Below are 24,980 nucleotides of genomic sequence, written 5' to 3'. Positions count from 1 at the left end.
GCTCCCATTTTGTATGAGATGAACTCAAAGATCTAAAACTTTTTCCACATACACAATATCACCATGGGGGTGTTCACAATAATACACTCAACAAAAATATAAACGCAACACTTTTGGTTTTGCTCCCATTTTGTATGAGATGAACTCAAAGATCTAAAACTTTTTCCACATACACAATATCACCATTTCCCTCAAATATTGTTCACAAACCAGTCTAAATCTGTGACAGTGAGCACTTCTCCTTTGCTGAGATAATCTATCCCACCTCACAGGTGTGCCATATCAAGATGCTGATTAGACACCATGATTAGTGCACAGGTGTGCCTTAGACTGCCCACAATAAAAGGCCACTCTGAAAGGTGCAGTTTTATCACACAGCACAATGCCACAGATGTCGCAAGATTTGAGGGAGCGTGCAGTTGGCATGCTGACAGCAGGAATGTCAACCAGAGCTGTTGCTAGTGTATTGAATGTTCATTTCTCTACCATAAGCTGTCTCCAAAGGCGTTTCAGAGAATTTGACAGTACATCCAACCAGCCTCACAACTGCAGACCACGTGTAACCACACCAGCCCAGGACCTCCACATCCAGCATGTTCACCTCCAAGATCGTCTGAGACCAGCCACTCGAACAGCTGCTGAAACAATCGGTTTGCATAACCAAAGAATTTCTGCACAAACTGTCAGAAACCGTCTCAGGAAAGCTCATCTGCATGCTCGTCGTCCTCATCGGGGTCTCGACCTGACTCCAGTTCGTCGTCGTAACCGACTTGAGTGGGCAAATGCTCACATTCGCTGGCGTTTGGCACGTTGGAGAGGTGTTCTCTTCACGGATGAATCCCGGTTCACACTGTTCAGGGCAGATGGCAGACAGCGTGTGTGGCGTTGTGTGGGTGAGCGGTTTTCTGATGTCAATGTTGTGGATCGAGTGGCCCATGGTGACGGTGGGGTTATGGTATGGGCAGGCGTCTGTTATGGACGAAGAACACAGGTGCATTTTATTGATGGCATTTTGAATGCACAGAGATACCGTGACGAGATCCTGAGGCCCACTGTTGTGCCATACATCCAAGAACATCACCTCATGTTGCAGCAGGATAATGCACGGCCCCATGTTGCAAGGATCTGTACACAATTCTTGGAAGCTGAATGTCCCAGTTCTTGCATGGCCGGCATACTCACCGGACATGTCACCCATTGAGCATGTCTGGGATGCTCTGGATTGGCGTATACGACAGCGTGTACCAGTTCCTGCCAATATCCAGCAACTTCGCACAGCCATTGAAGAGGAGTGGACCAACATTCCACAGGCCACAATTGACAACCTGATCAACTCTATGCGAAGGAGATGTGTTGCACTGCATGAGACAAATGGTGGTCACACCAGATACTGACTGGTATCCCCCCCAATAAAACAAAACTGCACCTTTCAGAGTGGCCTTTTATTGTGGACAGTTTAAGGCACACCTGTGCACTAATCATGGTGTCTAATCAGCATCTTGATATGGCACACCTGTGAGGTGGGATGGATTATCTCAGCAAAGGAGAAGTGCTCACTATCACAGATTTAGACTGGTTTGTGAACAGTATTTGAGGGACATGGTGATATTGTGTATGTGGAAAAAGTTTTAGATCTTTGAGTTCATCTCATACAAAATGGGAGCAAAACCAAAAGTGTTGCATTTATATTTTTGTTGAGTGTAGTAGTGTGGCATTCAGTCAGTGAGTTCATCAATTTTGTGGAACAAACAGGTGTGAATCAGGTGTCCCCTATTTAAGGAAAATTGGGCTATTAATAAAAAAAAAAAGTAGAAAAGGGGGTGTTCACAATAATAGTAGCATCTGCTGTTGATGCTACAAACTCAAAACTATTATGTTCAAACTGCTTCTTTAGTAATCCTGTGAATCACTAAACTAGTATTTAGTTGTATAACCACAGTTTTTCATGATTTCTTCACATCTGCGAGGCATTAATGTTGTTGGTTTGGAACCAAGATTTTGCTCGTTTACTAGTATGCTTGGGGTCATTGTCTTGTTGAAACACCCATTTCAAGGGCATGTCCTCTTCAGCATAAGGCAACATGACCTCTTCAAGTATTCTGACATATCCAAACTGATCCATGAAACCTGGTATGCGATGGATAGGCCCAACACCATAGTAGAAGAAAAATGCCCACATCATGATGCTTGCACCACCATGCTTCACTGTCTTCACTGTGAACTGTGGCTTGAATTCAGAGTTTGAGGGTCATCTCACAAAGTGTCTGCAGCCCTTGGACTCAAAAAGAACAATTTTACTCTCATCAGTCCACAAATTATTCCTCCATTTCTCTTTAGGCCAGTTGATGTGTTCTTTGGCAAATTGTAACCTCTTCTGCACGTCTTTTATTTAACAGAGGGACTTTGCGGGGGATTCTTGCAAATAAATTAGCTTCACACAGGCATCTTCTAACTGTCACAGCACTTACAGGTAACTCCAGACTGTCTTTGATCATCCTGGAGCTGATCAATGGGTGAGCCTTTGCCATTCTGGTTATTATTCTATCCATTTTGATGGTTGTTTTCCATTTTCTTCCACGCGTCTCTGGTTTTTTGTCCATTTTAAAGCATTGGAGATCATTGTAGATGAACAGCCTATAAGCTTTTGCATCTGCGTATAAGTTTTCCCCTCTCCAATCAACTTTTTAATCAAACTACACTGTTCTTCTGAACAATGTCTTGAACGTCCCATTTCTCTCAGGCTTTCAAAGAGAAAAGCATGTTCAACAGGTGCTGGCTTCATCCTTAAATAGGGGACACCTGATTCACACCTGTTCCACAAAACTGACAAACTCACTGACTGAATGCCACACTACTATTATTGTGAACACCCCCTTGTCTACTTTTTTTTTACTAATAGCCCAATTTCATAGCCTTAAGAGTGTGCATATCATGAATGCTTGGTCTTGTTGGATTTGTGAGACTCTACTGAATCTACTGGCACCTTGTTTCCCATGTAACAATAAGAAATATACTCAAAACCTGGATTAATCTTTTTAGTCACATAGCACTACTATTATTCTGAACACTACTGTAGATATTTGTTAGTTACAATACAATTCCATTAAAGTTGGGACGTTGTGTAAAATGTATATAATAAGAGAATACAATGATTTTCAAATCCTCTTCAAACGATATTCAATTGAATACACCACAAACACAAGATATTTAATGTTCAAACTGATAAAGGTCATTGTTTTTGTGCAAATATTTGCTCATTTTGAAATGGATGCCTGCAACATGTTTCAAAAAAGCTGGGACAGTGGTATGTTTACCATTGTGTTACATCACCTTTCCTTCTAACAACACTCAGTAAGTGTTTGGGAACTGAGGACACTCATTGTTGAAGCTTTGTAGGTGGAATTCTTTCACATTCTTACTTGATGTATGACTTCAGTTGTTCAACAGTCTGGGGTCTCCATTGTTGTATTTTGCGCTTCATAATGCACCGCACATTTTCAATGGGTGATAGGTCTGGACTGCAGGCAGGCCAGTCTCATACCTGTACTCTTTTACTATGAAGGCACACTGTTGTAACAAGTGCAGAATGTGGCTTGGCATTGTCTTGCTGAAATAAACAAGGACGTCCATGAAAAAGACATTGCGTGGATGGCAGCATGTGTTGCTCCTAGGGTTGGGTATGGAGAACCGGTTTTTATCGGGTATCGTTAAGAAATTATTCAATTCACCGACATCAGCCTTTTTGCTTATTGAAAATTCAGTAACTTATATCTTATACATTATATTCCAATTCTAAGGTGGAACTATAATGATTCCCTTATCGGTCCTTCAGAGCGGCTGTTGTTTTTGGGGGTGTTTGTCGGGAAAATGTTCATGTCTCTTCGTCGATTACAGAACTCCTGCATGGTCTGTAATCGACTGTTTCTGCAGCGTGGCTCTTCTTTGACACTTAAAGTAATGAAGCATTGATCTGACCTGCTGCTTTGTGGTTCTTTGTTTTATTTCGCTTAATGTTAATTTTTCCCCGCTAAAACCCCAAACAGCATATGTCTGTGAGTAATATTTACCTTTTTTAATGTTAAACCGACCTGTTATGGTCTTCTGAAACAATTGATAGATGTATTTTATAACTTGAAAATGGGACCAATGCTAACACATTAGAACATCTATGGCATTTTCAATGTTAAAATTAGCATTAAGCTGTTCGCATTTCAGCACATTTGTGTGCATTTGTTTTCTGTATCATAATTAATGACTCAGCATTTGTTGTCGTCAAAGAGTCAAATGTATTACAAGTTGTAATTTTTTTTATTTATTTTTGTTTATATATTAGTAATAATAATAGCAACAACAACAATAATTTTAATAATAACTAATAATGCTACAATACAATTTTAGAGAAAGAGAAAAAGAACCTGTTTAAAAACATAACAGAAAATATAAAACCAACTAACAATGAACATAAATATAGAAATAAGTAAGTGTTTCCTGTGAACACCTAGTGACTCTTACACCTCCACTTCATCCCTGTTTTATTTAAGTTTAATGACAATTTGTTTCGGTCAAACCAGATTTTCAATTTGTTAATTTCGTCAGTGATTTCTGCCAGAACTATCTGCCAAGCTAGAAAACTGCTGCATCCAGGTAAGAGCAGAATACTACTGGAATGAATTTGAATAAGGAAAGTTAGTTTTTTCCTCATCAAAATGGATGCTACACTCACTGCAATTTATTGTCTGGAATAGTCCCAGATTGCATTTCAGAGCTTCTAGATTTCGGGTGGTGTTTGGGGGTAATTTTGGGTTTCAGCTTTTTTTGTTTTTCACCACTTTCATCCCTGAATATGTCAATCTTGAGTCACCTTTGTGCAGATTAAATTCACTAACTGGGACTGCAGTCTTCTTGCGAGAAAGAAATGAGAATTGTCCTCCGTTCTGTTCACACAGCTCCAAACGCTGCACGGCTCTCTGCCGAGTCAAGTTAGAATGATACGGTCCAGTCGGAATTAATAACTTCAAAGCAAGACGCCGTTTAAATCAACTGACACCTCTTTTCAAATGTTGTAATACAAACTAACTACAATTGATCAAAATGTTTTTTCCTTCCAAATTGAGACATGCTGCGCTGACGTGCAGCAGCCGTCTGAGCTCAGCTCAGAGGTCCAGAGAGACATTCATGCCAAAATGTCTGAAAAGAAATGCTTTTGACAAAAACAACAGATTTTGCTTATTTTTATTTATGTCCAGAGATCAAGGATCCAGTGACCAATTTCATATTTATTTACTTTAAGGCTCAAAATGTTGCTGACATAGAAAACTTGTAAATACTACTTTTAGTACACAGAAAATTCACAAGCGGTATCGATAAGGGAATCGATAACGAATCGGATCGATAAGCAGAATCGATAATATCTTATCAATACCTGTCCCTAGTTGCTCCAAAACCTGGATGTACCTTTAAGCACTGATGGTGCCATCACAGATGTGTAAACTGCCCATGTCATGGGCACTACCACACCCCCATACCATCACAGATGCTGGCTTTTGGGCTTTGTGCTGGTAACAATCTGGATGGTCTTTTTTCCCCTCTTTTGGCCAGAGGACACGACATTCATGATTTCCAAAAACAATTTGAAATGTGGACTCATCAGACCATAGCACACTTTTCTACTTTGCGTCTGTCCATTTCAAATGAGCTTGGGCCCAGAGAAGGCGGTGGCGTTTCTGGATGTTATTGATGTATGTCTTTTGTTTTGCATGGTTGAGTTTTAGCTTGCACTTGTAGATGTAGCGACGAACTGTGTTAACTGACAATGGTTTCCTGAAGTGTTCCTGAGCCCACGCGGTAAGATCCTTTACACAATGATGTCGGTTTTTAATGCAGTGCCACCTGAGGGATCGAAGGTCACGGGCATTCAATGTTGGTTTTTGGCGTTGCCGCTTACATGTAGAAAGTTGTCCAGATTCAGTTGTTCAACAGTCCGGGGTCTCCGTTGTCGTATTTTGCGCTTCATAATGCACCAGACATTTTCAATGGGTGACAGGTCTGGACTGCAGGCAGGCCAATCTAGTACCCGCACTCTTTTACTACGAAGCCACGCTGTTGTAACAAGTGCAGAATGTGGCTTGACATTGTCTTGCTGAAATAAACAGGGACGTCCCTGTTTATTTCAGCAAGACAATGTCAAGCCACATTCTGCACTTGGAGACACAGACTACACTATCTGAGAACCTCCTTTGTTTATTCCTAAGTGCTTTAGAGATCTCAGGTACTCACAGCTGATGTTAACCTCTAACCTCTGAGATTATAATCGAGGCATTTCATCTGTAGTGTAATGTTGCTGTCAAAATGAAGTCTGAAATAAGGGCAGGTTTGTTGTTTTGGTCCAGATCATCAGGACAAAGACGAATATCAGCTCTCAGGTTGTTGTGTGAGTGTGTTTGACAGAGTCCCAGGTTTTTGATCAGAATGACATCTTACCTCTTTGACCTCAAACTTGAAGTGAAGGTCTGTGAGTTCCTCGTGAACAGAGAGCTGCTGGTCCTCATCCACAGACTTCTCACTTGTGTCTGAATCTGACATACAGCAGCAAAAAAAAAAATCATTTCCATGTGGATTCTCAGCTCAGACTGCTGTAAAACTACAGCATCAGAAAAAAAAAAAAACAGAACTAGTGCCCCAAAGTCACAAAAACATTTTAAGTTGAAACAAAAGCAGGTTTCTGGCCCTCAGCCATGAGGAATTTTGCTATTTGCAACAGCAGTGCGTGTGAATGTCTGTACTTACACTTAAAAAATTTAAATAGTTACAGTGCAGGGAACACCAACCTGTTTCCATGGTGTCGAGGAGGGCGGGGTGAAGGCTTAGCACTCGTGGTCTGGCCTCTGCTAATGACAGCACCTGGAACAGATGAGACCCTGATGGCACATTACTGCACCCTCCACTTCATGCAAGTGCTTTGGGTCTGACCAGAAACCCCCCAAGCAAAGCAGTTATCCATATTTATCGAGTCATTCCAGCAGTACATAGGATTTTCTAGCGAGCTCGTGTACCAAAACGTCCAGTGAGTTTTTGGTCAATGATTAGTGACCAGGTCTCAAACCTTTTCGTAAAACCAGAAGTACCAAGGCTCTAAAGCAGAGCTCACCAACCCTGCCTCACGTTTTCATAATCTCACTGCTAGTTAAGTAAATTAGTAGGGGTGCCGGGAAAAAAAAAAGATTCACGTCCGAATCGCGATTCTTATTTATTAAGATTCTGAATCGATCCAAAATGTCCAAGAATTGATTATTAAAAAGCATTTTTTAAACATTTTCTTGCTTACTCGCTGCGTGTACTGTTTGTCAAGGGTCTGACGTGCTTCAAACATTCGTGAGCTGAAGTTTAGCATGGCGGACGAAGAGCTAATTCAGCCAGCACCATCTTTGCTGAAGGCAAATGTTTGGGTGCATTTTGGATTTTATTATTTGCTGTGTAAGAAGGGGCTTGACATGATTTATTCAGTGTGCAAAATCTGCAAAATGAAAGTCAAGTACACTTCAAATCCGCAAGCCCACATGCTACACCAGGGGTGGCCAAGTTCGGTCCTCGAGAGCCACAGTCCTGACACTCTTCGTTGTCTCCCTGCTCCAACACACCTGAATCTAATGAAAGACTCGTGAGCAGACTTTTAATGAGCCTTTCATTGGATTCAGGTGTGTTCGAGCAGGGAGACAACTAAGAGTGTCAGGAATGTGGCTCTCGAGGACCGAACATGGCCACCCCTGTGCTACACCATCACCCAGAGCTAAAATAAGCGGAGCAGCAGTCTCTGCCAACTACTGACAAGCGCACACTCCATCACTTCACTAAACTGCCAGCCAACTCTGAACAAGCAAAGCAGATAAGTAAATTTACATCTTTAGAATCACTTGATTAACCTTCTAAAGCTGCATTTTCTTAAACATAAACATTTTTAAGTAATATAACTATTTCTGAGAGCTCTTTGGATTGAAAATTGATTCTGAACTGAATCGTCACCCCAAGAATCGGAACTGAATTGAATCATGAGTTGTTGTAAGATTCACATCCCTATAAATTAGGTGTGCTCAGCCAATCAGGTGGCCCATGGACCTTGTCTGCTGGGCATATCGGCAGCCTTGGCACATCTGCTGAGACGCTGTGTTCTTCCAAGGCTCGGAGGCCTCCCACCACTGTCCCGACTCAGTAAATCAAAACCAGATATTCCTATAATATTCGAAAAATTCAGATGTGGAAGTGCCAGACTTCCTGTCACATCTGGCTGATACACAAATACACCCAGAGAAGAGATGTTTTGTTCCCTACGTACTACTCAAGAATTAGGAGGCAGGCTCCGCTATCTGTTTCAGTGCGACTTGCTTACCAATGAACCACAAGAATACTTAAAACTATATTACAGAAATATACCAAATGTTATTAAAATTAACAAACATTTTTTGGTGTCAAATTTGGCAAAATTTTGTTCGAGTATCATGACGACATGCCAAACGGTGAGTGTTCTTTGTTTCAGTGCGGAAGGTTCCCAGTTCAAACCCCACCCCTGCCACATTTCTCTATGTAATGTGGAGTTGCATCAGGAAAGGCATCCGGTGTAAAAATTAAATAAATTAATTGCTGTATATTTATCTGAGGTACAGTAGTGTTCAGAATGATAGTAGTGCTATGTGACTAAAAAGATTAATCCAGGTTTTGAGGATATTTCTTATTGTTACATGGGAAACAAGGTATCAGTAGATTCAGTAGATTCTCACAAATCCAACAAGACCAAGCATTCATGATATGCACACTCTTAAGTCTATGAAATTGGGCTATTAGTAAAAAAAATAGAAAAGGGGGTGTTCACAATAATAGTACTGTGGCATTCAGTCAGTGAGTTTGTGAATTTTGTGGAACAAACAGGTGTGAATCAGGTGTCCCCTATTTAAGGATGAAGCCAGCACCTGTTGAACATGCTTTTCTCTTTGAAAGCCTGAGGAAAATGGGACGTTCAAGACATTGTTTAGAAGAACAGCGTAGTTTGATTAAAAAGTTGATTGGAGAGGGGAAAACTTGTACCCAGGTGCAAAAAATTACAGGCTGTTCATCTACAATGATCTCCAATGCTTCAAATGGACAAAAAAACCAAAGACATGTGGAAGAAAATGGAAAAGAACCATCAAAATGGAAAGAAGAATAACCAGAACGGCAAAGGTTCACCCACTGATCAGCTCCAGGATGATCAAAGACAGTCTGGAATTGCCTGTAAGTGCTGTGAGAGTTAGAAGACGCCTGTGTGAAGTTAATTTATTTGCAAGAATCCCCCACAAAGTCCCTCTGTTAAATAAAAGACGTGCAGAAGAGATTACAATTTGCCAAAGAACACATCAACTGGCCTAAAGAGAAATGGAGGAATATTTTGTGGACTGATGAGAGTAAAATTGTTCTTTGATGATGAATACTTTATTGAGCAAGTTAAAAACATTTATACATTGCGCACATTCATCTTTGAAAATCCGTACATTACTCAAAGGGAGTAGAATGAAGTAAAACTTATATTTTCTACCCCCTTTCACATTTTATTTTCGACTACGCAAACAAGAATAAATAAAAAAATTGTGAGATCATATATATCTATATAAACACACACCTTGCATTATACATAAACATGTATTTACATAAATACACTACCTCTATACACAAATACCCTTGCATACACCAATACACACACTAGATTCAATGAGATTTGACAATATAACACTTTTAACCCACATACATGCACCCATGGGCACCCAAGCCCATGCATGCATGCACGCACATTTACCTATATTCGATTAAACTTGATGATATCATTTTTTTTTTTTCCCCACACACATGTATCATGGGCAACTCGTGTGCATTCATATTTCCCATACATTCATCATGACCAAATAATATACCAGTTTAGATCCACAAACATGCACACCTGTATGTACACTAAGAATTATGTTATTCAGTTTCATATTTTTTTAATATTTTGAGTTTTAAATTTCTTTTGAATTGATGTACTGTAGTACATACTTTGATGTCCTCAGTTAGGTTATTCCATAAATCCACCCTATGTCTCGTAAGGCACATTTGTTTCATTGTTGTACGAGCACACTGTTTTTTTAAATTATATTTCCTTCTTAGATTGTAATCTCCCTCTCTTTCACTAAACAATTTTTGGAGGTTATCTGATAGTAGATTTTGTTTCACTTTAAAAATAATTTGTAAAGTTTTAAATTCTGCAAGATCTCTAAATTTTAGTATTTTGGATTGTAAAAACAGTGTACTCGTATGATCTCTGAAGCCTACATTACGGATGATTCTTATTGCCCTTTTCTGTAACTTAAAAAGTGTGTCTACATTACTTTTATATGTATTACCCCATACCTCAATGCCATAGCTAATATATGGTAATATTAATGTGCAATAAATAATATATAAAGACTCCTGATCTAAGAAATGTTTGGCTTTCCCCATTATGGAAATACTTCTGGCCATTTTGGATTGTATGCTAGCAATATGGGGTTTCCAGCACATCCTGTGATTGATTATTATTCCTAAAAATATGTTGGTTAACCCTTTCAATAGGAACCATGTCAATTTTAAGATTTACTTTTGATTCATTTCTCAGTTTCCAAAGAGCATTAATTTTGTCTTTGAAATATTAAGTGACAAATTATTACTATCAAACCAATTTTTTAATTTAATAATTTCTATTTGCATTTCGATCACAAGTTGTTCCAGGTTTTCCCCAGAACATACTATCGTTGTGTCATCAGCAAAGAGGATAAATTTCAGTTTTTCAGAGATGAATTACAAGTCATTAATATAAATTAAAAAAAAGTTTAGGTCCTAAAACGGACCCTTGTGTAACTCCACAATGTATCTGTTTAAACAAAGATTTATATTCTCCTATTTGTACATATTGTTGCCTGTTGTTTAAATAAGATTGGAGCCAATTTAGTGCAATACCCCTTATGCCAATTTTTTCCAATTTACGTAATAATATATTGTGGTTAATAGTATCAAACGCCTTTTTTAAGTCAATGAAGATCGCCATTGTATGTTTCTTTTTATCAATATTATTTGTTATTTCTTCCACTAAATCAATTAAAGCTAAAGTTGTTGATCTATTTTTTCTGAAACCATACTGGTTATCGTTTAATATCTTGAACTTTTCAATGTATTGATATAACCGTACTGTATATAGTTTTTCTAAAATGTTTGAGAATTGAGAAAACACAGATATAGGTCTATAATTTGAGAATAGATACTTATCTCCACTTTTATATATAGGTGTAATTTTGGCAAAGAAGATCACATACCAGGTATCATGGATCAGTTTGGATATGTCAAAATTCTTGAAGAGGTCATGTTGCCTTATGCTGAAGAGGACATGCCCTTGAAATGGGTGTTTCAACAAGACAATGACCCCAAGCACACTAGTAAACAAGCAAAACCTTGGTTCCAAACCAACAAAATTAATGCCTCGCAGATGTGAAGAAATCATGAAAAACTGTGGTTATACAACTAAATACTAGTTTAGTGATTCACAGGATTGCTAAAAAAGCAGTTTGAACATAATAGTTTTGAGTTTGTAGCGTCAACAGCAGATGCTACTATTATTGTGAACACCCCCTTTTGTACTTTTTTTTTTTTTTTTTTTTTTACTAATAGCCCAATTTCATAGCTTTAAGAGTGTGTATATCAGGAATGCTTGGTCTTGTTGGATTTGTGAGAATCTACTGAATCTACTGGTACCTTGTTTCCCATGTAACAATAAGAAATATACTCAAAACCTGGATTAATCTTTTTAGTCACATAGCACTACTATTATTCTGAACACTACTGTAATTGGGTGTGAAATGAATTGCCCTTTTAGGGATCAAAGTTGTCTGAATCTGAATCCATTGTATGTCTTGTTTACTTTTGATACACTGTTAAACTCAACAGAAGGGTTTCTCATTGCCCACTAAAGATGAATATGGTGAAATAAACACTATCAGTGTCACCAATACCTACTTATTCCCTGTACTGGAAACAACACTGACACACACACACACACACACACACACACACACACACACACACACACACACACACACACACACACACACACACACACACACACACACACACACACACACACACACACACACACGTGTGCACTCTCATCTTCAACCGCTTAGTCCAATTAAGGGTCGCGGGAGGCTGGAGCCTATTCCAGCAGTCAGAGCGAGAGGCGGGGTACACCCAGGACAGGACGCCAGTCTGTCACAGGGCCGCAAACAGACAAACAAACACATTCACACCCACTCGCACACCTACGGACAATTTAAAGATCCCAATCCACCTAACCCACGTTTTTGGCTGTGGGAGGAAACCGGAGCACCTGGAGGAAACTCACGCAAACACAGGGAGAACATGCAAACTCCACACAGAAAGGACATTTTTGTCGCTTATTCCACAAAAATGTTGCCGCGAGAAACCTTGTATAAGTAATAACTCAACCAAATGGAATCATTTTGGAACTCAACAAATTAAAAGACGATTATGACGATTAAGTGATTTGACAGTAGTTAACTTTGAACTTTGAAAGAAGGAACAAACGGTATACAAATCAAAAACATGGAGGACCTTACGAAATACAGACCTGAATAGACAATCAAATATAACATCTGTTGGTAATTGGACCAACAAAAAATCAGATCAAACATGGAAACAGAGGATAAAATATATGACATAGACACTAATATTGATGAAAGTATATTTGACTTAAAAACGATTGGTTGTGAGTATTATACGGTAGAACAGCTGAATAGTGAAAAAATTGCAGAAGATACCCTGTCACTCATACATATAAACAGTCGAAGCTTGTATTGTAAAATGTCACAAATAAAAGATTATTTAAATCAGTTTAAAAATAGATTTAGTATTGTTGCAATCACTGAATCTTGGCTTAAAGATGATCTCATGGATGAAGTTCAAATGGAGGGATATGAGCTGTATTTTGTAAACAGAAGATATAAAAAAAGGCGGTGGTATTGCTCTGTATACAAAAACAGATCTGATGTGTACAATTGTTGAAGAAATGACAATTATGAATGATGTCATAGAAATTGTAACAGTGGAACTTGTACATGAAACATCTAAGAATATTTTAATTAGTTGTGTATACAGAGCACCAGATTCTTGTGTTGTGAAATTTACAGATAAAATAATTGAATTATTCCATCAAATTAAAAACAAAACGCTTTTTATGTGTGGGGACTTTAATATTAACATAGAAAGCTCCAGCTGCCAAAGATTAAGTGATTTTGTGAATACAATGTATAGTTTGGGGTTATTCCCCTTGATAACAAAACCAACCAGAATTACATCGCAAAGTGCAACGGTAATTGATAATATATTTACAAACAGAACAGATGAAATTATCAAGAATGGGATCTTCATGACAGATATTAGCGACCATTTACCAATTTTTTCAATATTTAAATATAAAAATAGGTACAACAAAAAAACTGATATAAACTTTAAAAGAGATAAGTCAGTAAAAGCCTTAGAGGCATTAAAATATGACCTTAAAAATCAAAACTGGGAAGAAGTTTATGTCAGTGATGTTAATGTAGCATATAACTCATTTATGAAAATATTGATGAAATCATACAATAAAAATTGTAAATTAATTGAAATTAGTAAGAAAAGAGTAAATAAACCATGGCTGACAAAGGGAATAAAAAATGCTTGTGCAAAGAAAAACTATTTATACAGGTGCTTTTTAAAATTGCAAACAAAGGAATCAGAACATAAATACAAAAAATATAAAAATAAACTATTAACAATAATTAGGAAACAAAAAAAAGATTATTACAGTGAAAAACTAAATAAGAGTAAAGATAATATGAGGGTAACATGGGGAATTATAAAAAGTGTGATTGATAGTGATGGAACGAAAGAAACTATTCCAAATTACTTTGTTAAGGAAAATAAAGAGATATATGATATAAAAGAAGTTGCAAATGGGTTTAATGATTATTTTTCAAATGTAGGGTCAAGTCTGGTGGGAAATAAACCAATAATAGAAGATAAATTATGTACATTGGTAAATACGGTCAATAGTATTTTCCTGGACAATGTGGAAAAAGATGAAATAAGAAATATTGTAAAAAACTGTGTAAGCAAAAGATCAACTGACCATGAAGATTTAGACATGATGACTGTAAAAAGTATAATAGAAATTGTTATTGAACCATTTACTTATATTTGTAATCTGTCTCTGTCAACTGAGGTTTTTCCAGATGAAATGAAAATTGCTAAGGTAGTCCCATTATATAAAAATGGAGACAAACATAATTTTTCTAATTACAGGCCAGTATCATTGCTTCCACAGTTTTCTAAAATTATGGAAAAAGTTTTTGTAACAAGATTGGATAAATTTATTGAGAAACATCATATTTTAAATAATGCTCAGTATGGATTCAGAACAAAACATTCGACAGCTATGGCAATTATGGAACTAATAGAGAAAATATCAACAACAATAGATAATAAGGATTAGTTTGTAAGTATTTTTATTGACCTGAAAAAGGCTTTTGATGTTATAGACCACTCAAGATTGCTCCACAAGTTACAACAATATGGAATAAGAGGTGTTGCACATCAGTGGGTAAAAAGCTACTTAGAAAATAGAAAACAGTTTGTTCAGATAAATAATACCAAATCAGAATTGTGTAACATTATTTATGGAGTACCACAAGGATCGGTACTTGGACCCAAACTGTTTATTTTGTATATCAATGATTTTGTGAATGTATCCAATGTGCTTGGCAGCATTTTATTTGCTGATGATACAATGCTGTTTTACTCTGGATCAGATATAAAGGAAGTAGCACAAGTGATAAATACAGAGTTGGAAAAAGTTAAACATTGGTTTGATATAAACAGATTGTCACTAAATATTAATAAGACAAAATTCATATTGTTTAATGATAGAGCGAAAGAAAATAATGTGTCATTACAAATAGATGGAATGGATATACAAAGGGTAAAAGAAATGACATTTTTAGGAGTCATGATTGATGAAGATCTTACATGGAAGTCACACATAAATTACATAAAAGGAAAAATAGCGAAAGCCATTGCTGTTTTGCATAAAGTAAAATATTCATTAAATAGTTATGGTTTATTAACATTGTACAATTCATTGATTGTCCCATATTTAACTTACTGTGTAGAAATCTGGGGATCAACATATACAACCTATATACAACCTTTATTTATTTTGCAGAAAAGAGCTTTAAAAGTGATTAGTAACAGTGGTTTTAGAGATCCATCTAATCCATTGTTTATTAAGTATAGGGTACTTAAATTTCATGATTTAGTTGATTTGAAAATATTACAAACGATGTACCAAGTTAATAAAAATACTTTACCAACAAACATTCAAAATATGTTTGAAAAAAGAGTAAGTAGTTATAAATTGAAAGGAATAGAAGTCTTTAAAAAACCAAGATTTAGATCCAAAGTAAAGGAAAGGAGTATTGCAGTAAATGGTGTCAAATTATGGAACAATCTTAATAAAGAAATTAAAGAATTAAGGTCACTTAAATTATTTAAAAAACATATTAAATTAGATGTATTAAGTAAGTATGAAACTATGAAGTAAGTCAGTGGGCTGCAAGAAAGTCAAAAAAAAAAAAAAGTAAACTGTTAATAATGTTTGGAGTGTCTTAAGTTTAAATATAACCTGTCAGTGATGTAATCTATTAATTAATGGTCATAATTATGAAATGGGTCAGTGGTATGTGACAAGTTAAAGAAATGCAATCTGTTAAATAATGTTGACTATGATGCTGTATATTGAAAGATTGTATTGTTAAAAGGGGCAGAAATCATAAGACTTGTTCTTCTTTCTGCTCCTTTTCATTCTGGTATTGTGGTGCTTTTGTTTTTTGCTTTTCTGTTTTTCTTTTAAATGAATGAAATAAATATTAAAAAGAAAGAAAGAAAGAAGAATTGAATAATGAAATCTGTTTTGGCTCCAGAAAGAAAAATGACCAAAACCTGGTGAAAACTGGTGTACTCGTCTGTGTGCTCTGGCCACCAGCGCCCGCTGTACTACAGTAAACTCATGGAGTGATAAAATACAAAAAAAAAAAAAAAAAAATTGTGCTCATTTCAAATCAGTCCTTTCTTTGAAACTAAAGTCAAACCTTTATGTTCTAATCTCCACCTAACGCTATGCCTTGTTTTTAAATTAGAACAACGGTCTCAGAGTCATGAATTTTTCCAGGTCGAACCATAATCTGGTGATTCTGTTCCATTACGTTCGGTTACCATTTAAATCAGAATCACCATCTCTAGTCACTCCATCCTGTCTGCACTCTTACATTTTGAGTTTCGTCCACAAGCCTCAACTGTTATTGGCAAACAGATCATGTGACCACATTAATTACAGACCACACTAACTGTACCTTGTCTGTGGGCGTGGATGCCATGGAGTCGACACTGGGGAGCGGAATGCTGTCAACGAGGTCCACGATGTTCTGCACCTTCTGGTCTGAAATCTTTACATGTAGCAGTGGCAGCTCACCCGACACCTTAAACCTAAAGTACAAAGTTTTCCATCAGCAAGTGTTGATGACATCATATCCTCCTTCGAAATATTTCAATAACAGGATGGCAGACGGCAGGAGAGGTGATGGTCTAATGGTTAAGCGTTGGGCTTTAGACCAGAGGGTCCTTGGTTCAAATCCCAGCCTGACTGGAAAATCACTAAAGGCCCTTGGGCAAGGTCCTTAATCCCCTAGTTGCTCCCGGTGTGTTGTGGGTGCCTTGCATGGCAGCAGCCTGACCTCGGGGTGAATATGAGGCATTATTGTAAAGCGCTTTGAGGGTCTGATGCAGATGGAAAAGCACTATATCAATGTAGTCCATTTACGGCTAAGCGAAAGCACCACAACACAGCTCAGCTGAGGTGAAGATAGTCTACACCCCGGGCAAAGTCATTCTCAAATCTTGACATCCAGTTTTCACACCCATCACAAAAAAGTGATGGGTGTGAAAATTGGACAGCAAGCACTCCGAGTCCCACCCCACTAACACCTGCCACACCTGACAAATGAAGCCACACCAAGAAACCAGGGACCAGATTGAACAGAAGAAGAAGCACAGGCATCACGCAGACCAAACATTTATTATGCAAGACAGTCCATTGCTAAATATGACATCATTATGTTGTTTATCCAGCTGGATTGTGATAGGAGCACTGGTCCAGTCCCGTACCTCGCCATCCTGATGTCCTTCTCCACCATGCACTTGGCCAGATGGACAGTGAAGTCCATCGGATAGAGGATGTGTTGGACAGATGAACCCTGCAGACGAGCCGCTTTCCATGCATCTCCTGGATACACACACGCACACACTGTCATTATATACTGGCCTTGAGCCACCACGCCATGTGATGTCACTTTGATGACATCACACTTGGACTTGGCACTGGGCTGTTCTCGTCAGTTTCTTCTGTTTATACTGTGCTGTAACAGCTGGAAATACAACACATCTCCACAAATAAACAAAACTGTTTCAGTGTCATTGTGGTTGTGTTGTGTACCTTGCTTGCTGTACAGGATCTGGACCCGCTGCAGCTCCAACGAGTACTTCTCATAGGCTCGGTCCATGATTTCCTCCAGGGAGGAGAAACTGGAGGAGATTGGCTCTACGCCACCTTGCTCCATGCTGTTCAGCTGTAACACAGCACAGGACACGCAACACAGCACATGGTCAACACACAGCACACGGTCAACACGCACAACCAATACTCACAGAAAACAAAATGATCACATGCTATACAGAGGCTAAACACATAGTATCAACATGCTAAGCCGCTGGTGGCCACTAAGACCGCTGGTGCTTGCATGAGAAATACTGAGTGTGTGTTAAACACACCTTTGGCAATAAATTCACCAAAACTAGCTTAGATTTCTCTAAAGTTAGTTCAGTGGATAAGCAGCTGGATATAGACCCAGATTTGATTCTAGCACAAGCTCTGTCCTTGGCCAAAACACGTAATCTGCATTGCTTCAGTCCCCCCCAGCTTCTTTTTGTGAGGCACAGCGGCAGGACTAAAGTGGCCGACCAGTCACTACGAGCAGAACTCACACAATGATTTGCACACAGACATTTTATTTAACATTGTGTTTATAGTTTGTTACTCAGCCACATGGGCGTACAGCCAGTGCATGACAGGAATCAAACCTGAGTGTAAATACTGAGTAACCCAAAGTACCGCATATCTGGAAAACCCTCACCCTCACAGCGCTTCTCCACATTTTGTTATGGTACAGCCTTATTCCAAAATTTATTCTTTTTTTTTCCCCTAAAATTTTTACACACAATACCCCATAATGACAATGTGAAAAATGCTTTGACATTTTTGCAAATTTATTAAAAATAAAAAAGTACTTAAGTATTCACAGCCTTTGCCATGAAGCTTAACATTGAGCTCAGGTGCATCCTGTTTCTACTGCTCATCCTTGAAATGTTTTTACAGCTTAATCAGAGTCCATCTGGGGTAAATTCAGTTGACTGGACATGATTTGGAAAGGCACACACCTGTCTACATATAAGGTCCCACAGTTGACAGGACATGTCAAAGCACAAACCAAGCATGAAGTCAAAGAAACTTTCTGTAAAACTCTGAGACAGGATTGTCTCAAGGCACAAATCTGGAGAAGGGTCCAGAAACATTTCTGCTGCTTTGAAGGTCCCAATGAGCACAGTGGCCTCCATCACCTAGAGCTGGCCGTCCGTCTAAAAGAAGCGATCACGGGAGGTGAGCAAGAACTCGATGGTCACTCTGTCAGAGCTCCAGCATTCCTCTGTGGAGAAAGAAGAACCTTGCAGAAGAATAAACATCTCTGCAGTAATCCACCAATCAGGCCTGTATGGTAGAGTGGCCAGACGGAAGCCACTCCTTAGTAAAGGCACATGGCAGCCCACCAAAAGGCCAAAAGGCGCCTGAAGGACTCTGAGACCATGAGAAACAAAATTCTCTGGTCTGATAAGAAAGATTAAACTCTTTGGTGTGAATGCCAGGCACCATGTTAGGAGGAAATCAGGCACCATCCCTACAGTGAAGCATGGTGGTGGCAGCATCATGCTGTGGGGATGTTTTTCAGTGGTAGGAACTGGGAGACTAATCAAGATTGAGGGAAAGATGAATGCAGCAAAGTACAGAGTCATCCTGGATGGAAACCTGCTCCAGAGCGCTCTTGAACTCAGATTGGGGCAACGGTTCATCAGCAGGACGATGACCCTCATCACACATTCACAATATTAAAGGAGTGGCTTCAGGACAACTCTGTGAATGTCTGTGAGTGGCCCAGCCAGAGCCCAAACCTGAATCCGATTGAACATCTCTGGAGAGATCTGAAAATGTCTGTGCACCGACGCTCCCCATCCAACCTGATGGAGCTTGAGAGGCGCTGCAAAGAAGAATGGACCAAACTGCCCAAAGATAGGTGCACCAAGCTTGTGGCATCATATTCAAGAAGACTTGAGCCTGTAATTGCTGCCAAAGGTGCAGCAACAAAGTACTGTGCAAAGGGTGTGAATACTTACGTACGCGTGATTTCGTAACATTTTATTTTTAATAAATTTGCAAACATTTCAAAAAAGTTTTTTCATGTTGTCATTATGGGGTGTTGTGAGTAGAATATTGAGGGGAAGAAATTAATTTACTCCATTTTGGAATAAGGCTGGAACATAACCAAATGTGGGAAAAGTGAAGAGCTGTGAATACTTTCTGGGTCCTGTATATTTCCACTTCCACTCCTACTGAGCTACCTTCAGTGCGCAGGAGGTAGCAAATCTACAACCTCAAATCAAACAATGTAGGAATGGATGTATATTAACAAATGAAATGAAGTTGACCACACAAAAATTAAAGTCAAAGTAAAAGCAAGAATCAGTTTTTTGTTGTTTTTTTTTAATGCATTTTAAATATCTGTCCAATGTTTCTGCTTTGGGGTCACATACAGTAAATGAAAACATTAACAAACCTTTAAACGACCAAAGTCCACAACAATGAGATCAGACTTATCACCATAGAAACCAGACTTTGGCAGCAGCAGGTATGAAGGCTTCAGGTCGATCCTCAGGTCCAAGATCTTTCTGGTCTCAATGATATGAGACAAACCTGCAAAAGAGAAAATCTGTCACTGCTGAGGACCAACAACATTTTCACTGCACCGTCTTTCAACGTCTTCAGCCAGAGTGGCCGTCATGAGAAAGTGCACATCATTATCATATGGCAGGACTGTAAAATCGCTGTTTTTTTTTTTAGGTGTGGTTTAATTTCCAGTGTAGTTACTCTGAGCTCATTACTCTGTTTCAGAAACACCTGGTTTCCACACTAACATCTGAAGTTGCTCAGCCCAACCTCAACGTCCCTCCTTAAAACCATCAAGTATGGCTGACCTGTGGCCGTCTTTTCTTTGATTTCCTCCAGTTTGGAGAGTGTGGCTGAGGTCAAGACCTCCAGGTTAACGCCCTTCCCAGTCTTAAAGAACTCAACCATGCTGTTCACTGTCAGCTGGAGGAGAAAGAACAGTCAAAAACAGAGTTCATCTGGTCATTTTTCAAAAGAAAGTTACAACTATGAGCATACAACATAAATTGGTGAAAGAAACTAAAACCAAAAACCAGAGCTGCCGTTCAAGTTCTCCATCAACTCTACCATAAAAGGTTAGACCAGTGGTTTTCAAACTGTGAGGCGCGCCCCCCGGGGGGCACCAGCGTTCTACAGGGGAGGCACGAGGGATGGGTATCATGAACCGGTTCTTTTCGAGAATTTCGAGAAACGATTCGATCCACCGACATCAATAGCCTTTTTGCTTAAAGAGTCCCTTATGGGTCCTTAAGAGTGGCCGTTGTTTTTGAGGGTGTTTTAATGGGAAAATGATCATTTCTTTACATTGATTACAGACCCTGTAGCGGGTCTGTAATCAACCGCTTAATCAACCGCTTCTGTAACGGCTCCGCTTTGATTCTTGAAACAACAAAGCAGTGCTCCGAACCGCTGCTTTGTTGGTTCTTTGCTTCATTGCTGCCCCTCAAAGCCATTTAAAAAATGTCAATCGTGAGTTACATTTGTGCGGATTAAAGTCACTAACTGGGACTCTTGTCTTGTTGCAGGTAAGAAACGAGAATCGCCCTCCGTTCCGTTGGCACAGCGTCTAACACTGCGCCGCTCTCTGCCAAGACAGAGTCCAGTCGGAATTATAACTTCAAAGTGAATCACCCTTTAAATCAAATGACACCTCTTTCCAAACGTTGTAACACAGACAACAGACTAAAATGTTTTTTCCTCCCAAAATGAGACATCCTGCGTTCCTTATGAATGACATTGATGTTGACTTGCAGCGCAGCCGACTGCAAGAGCTCAGCTCAGCGGTATGGAGTTAGATTTGTGCCATTAATGTCTGAAAGAAATACTTTTGAGAAAAACTACTATTTTTATTTATGTCCAGAGATCAAGGATCCAGTGACCAATTTCATATTTTTATTTAGCTTAAGACTCAATAAAATGTTATTCACATAGAAAACCTGTAAAGCCTACTTTCAGTACACAGAAAATTCACAGGAGGTATTGATAAGGGAATCGATAAAGAATCAGATCGATAAGCGAAATCGATAATGGCATCGATATCGAAAATCTTATCGATACCCATCCTTTATTATTTATGTTAAAATGTGTTAGATATGCCAAAGATGTTTAAAAACACACAGATGTTGAAATGTTAAAAAAAGATATTTAAAATATGACAAAAGATAAAAATAGAAGAACAGAAAGTTCTTTAAAAACATGTTTAAAATGTTTACAAAGGCTGTAAAATGTGTAAATGCATAGACAGTTCCTTAAAAATGCACAAGTACTTTTAAAATGTGTTTAAGATGTGTAAAAGAATAAAAAGAAACATATGAAGATGTTGAAATTGTGTGTATGTGGGTTGGGGGGGGGGGGGTTGGCACAGCTAGTCATTTGTTCTCTGAGGGGGGGCTCACTCTCCCACACTTTGAAAGCCTCTGGGTTAGACGATACAAAGAGGTAAATAAAACAAAGAAACAAAAAACCCAGAACCCAGCATATCCTGTACACCAGCCCAAAATTGTGAATAAAAAAAAAAATCATAACATCATTCATACCATTTAACTGCAAATAACTTAGTGATTAATATAGCCTTTACATCATTTGTCTCACCCAATCAGTTGCAGAGACACACTGGGAAATGTACTGTCCATCTTATATCTTGGACAACCCTGACCTTTGTCCAATCTGCTCCAAAAGTTAATCAGCTGGAGGGACCCACCTAAAGGTTAATCCTACCGAGTGTGGGACACATCTGCATGCCTATTTCAGTGTTATTTTGTACATACACAGACACACAAATGGGTGCTTACAATACGATGGGCACCCAGCTGCCTATAGAGTAAAAGTCTGTTTACCGCGTCGTAGATGATCTCAACAGGCTGAGAGTGGACATGAAGCAGCTGGTCAGCGGTGATCTCCTCTGGGTTAAGCTCAAACAGGACATTAAGCAAAGATGAAGAGTCCTCTCCCACCGAGGCAATCAGTGAAGGCACTGCTCCCTGCTGCTTCAAACCTGTCACGGACCAGTGCTCCAATGCCGCCTCTACCCTGAAAAGGACAATGGGGAGGAGATGAAAATGGATGAACAAAAAGGTTGTTGAAGACCAAGAAAGATCTTCTCTTCTGCTTAATTCTCATGAAATGATTTCTCTTTTTCCTGGCTTCCTAAAAAGCAAGCTTCCTTTTTGTCTTCATGACACATAAGTGTTAGACTACCAACTTATAGACTGTAGATGATTCCAGGGGTGTTGGACAAAAAAACATGATCTACATTATCCCAGTCCACCTACGTAGATCTAAATGGCAGGGGCGACTCTAATTGGCGACTTGATTGGGTGTGGCAAAGGCACAACCTACAACCATGATCTGGGGCATGCCCCCTAGTAAATAAATAAATAATAGAGCCACAAATCACAAATCTTAGAAACATGGTGTCTAATCAGATCCTTACTCTGGATGGCATTACCCTGACCTCTAGTAACACTGTGAGAAATCTTGGAGTCATTTTTGATCAGGATATGTCATTCAAAGCGCATATTAAACAAATATGTAGGACTGCTTTTTTGCATTTATGCAATATCTCTAAAATTAGAAAGGTCTTGTCTCAGAGTGATGCTGAAAAACTAATTCATGCATTTATTTCCTCTAGGCTGGACTATTGTAATTCATTATTATCAGGTTGTCCTAAAAGTTCCCTAAAAAGCCTTCAGTTAATTCAAAATGCTGCAGCTAGAGTACTAGCGGGGACTAGAAGGGGAGAGCATATCTCACCCATATTGGCCTCTCTTCATTGGCTTCCTGTTAATTCTAGAATAGAATTTAAAATTCTTCTTCTTACTTATAAGGTTTTGAATAATCAGGTCCCATCTTATCTTAGGGACCTCGTAGTACCATATCACCCCAATAGAGCGCTTCGCTCTCAGACTGCAGGCTTACTTGTAGTTCCTAGGGTTTGTAAGAGTAGAATGGGAGGCAGAGCCTTCAGCTTTCAGGCTCCTCTCCTGTGGAACCAGCTCCCAATTCAGATCACGGAGACAGACACCCTCTCTACTTTTAAGATTAGGCTTAAAACTTTCCTTTTTGCTAAAGCTTATAGTTAGGGCTGGATCAGGTGACCCTGAACCATCCCTTAGTTATGCTGCTATAGACATAGACTGCTGGGGGGTTCCCATGATGCACTGTTTCTTTCTCTTTTTGCTCTGTATACACCACTCTGCATTTAATCATTAGTGATCGATCTCTGCTCCCCTCCACAGCATGTCTTTTTCCTGGTTCTCTCCCTCAGCCCCAACCAGTCCCAGCAGAAGACTGCCCCTCCCTGAGCCTGGTTCTGCTGGATGTTTCTTCCTGTTACAAGGGAGTTTTTCCTTCCCACGTAGCCAAGTGCTTGCTCACAGGGGGTCGTTTTGACCGTTGGGGTTTTACATAATTATTGTATGGCTTTGCCTTACAATATAAAGTGCCTTGGGGCAACTGTTTGTTGTGATTTGGCGCTATATAAAAAAAAAATTGATTGATTGATTGATTATATTAATACACAATGTTATTTTAACCATCTGGATTCCAGGGTATAATTGGACGTTTTTGACTACTTTGTATAATTTTTTTCAGCACAGCCTCACCTGTGTGATTTTACAGTTTTTTTTCATTCTGACATTATATTAGCACAGCGAACCTAAATTCACACAAAAACATAAAATCTGAGCAGAAAAAAGTTGTTTCTTTACTGTGAAAACCACAAACATGTTTAACAAATCATTTTTATAACTTAGAATGCAAGCATAAATCGTAATTTTCACAACCATATGTACAAATATAGCAAATAACAAAGCTACAACTATTTACATTAAAATGCAAGAAATGCTTCAGGCTTTTTTTGTACAACTACACTCTTAACCCAGATTTTGTTTTAACTTAAATTTCTGAGTTATCATTAATTATTCTTTCGTGTTTTGTAAAAAAGCATGCTCATTACTAAACTAAATTAGTTGATTGCACTATTCAACTGAAATTTTTGGTGCAATGATCATGTTAAGCAGAGTTAACTTTTTGTCTCAAGTTTCTGTAAGGGAGGGGAGGGACCCATTTTAAATTCTACCTAGCAAGCATGTCAAGTGTGAAGACTCCACTCATCCTGCTACTTCTGCTCATGGCTTGCTGTGCTCAAATTCAAAACCTGTGGATTTTGAGAGCAACACATAACTTTCTGGTCAAAAGACAGTTCACTGAAAATAGCTTAGTGTTTAAGTGCTGCTGCTTCTTTTTTTTTTCTCTCCGCTGTACGCAGTGTACACTTGGCTGTGGG

At 38.7% G+C, this 24,980-nt stretch overlaps 1 protein-coding gene across 1 annotated transcript in view; it reads right to left on the bottom strand.

The window, feature by feature from the left end:
• The window catches only part of LOC117503539 (vacuolar protein sorting-associated protein 13C-like), a 305,374-nt gene that overhangs the window by 188,103 nt on the left and 92,291 nt on the right, over window positions 1-24,980 (bottom strand). The window contains 8 exon segments of the mRNA XM_034162801.1: window positions 6,481-6,575; window positions 6,828-6,900; window positions 16,497-16,629; window positions 17,308-17,425; window positions 17,636-17,768; window positions 20,085-20,221; window positions 20,503-20,617; window positions 22,531-22,723. Of these exon segments, the coding sequence (XP_034018692.1) occupies window positions 6,481-6,575; window positions 6,828-6,900; window positions 16,497-16,629; window positions 17,308-17,425; window positions 17,636-17,768; window positions 20,085-20,221; window positions 20,503-20,617; window positions 22,531-22,723 (997 nt within the window).

This window comes from Thalassophryne amazonica, chromosome 2 (assembly GCF_902500255.1).
Source record: "Thalassophryne amazonica chromosome 2, fThaAma1.1, whole genome shotgun sequence".
Classification (NCBI taxonomy): domain Eukaryota; kingdom Metazoa; phylum Chordata; class Actinopteri; order Batrachoidiformes; family Batrachoididae; genus Thalassophryne; species Thalassophryne amazonica.
Note: the sequence above shows the minus strand (reverse complement) of the source record. Positions and strands in the feature narration are given on the sequence as shown.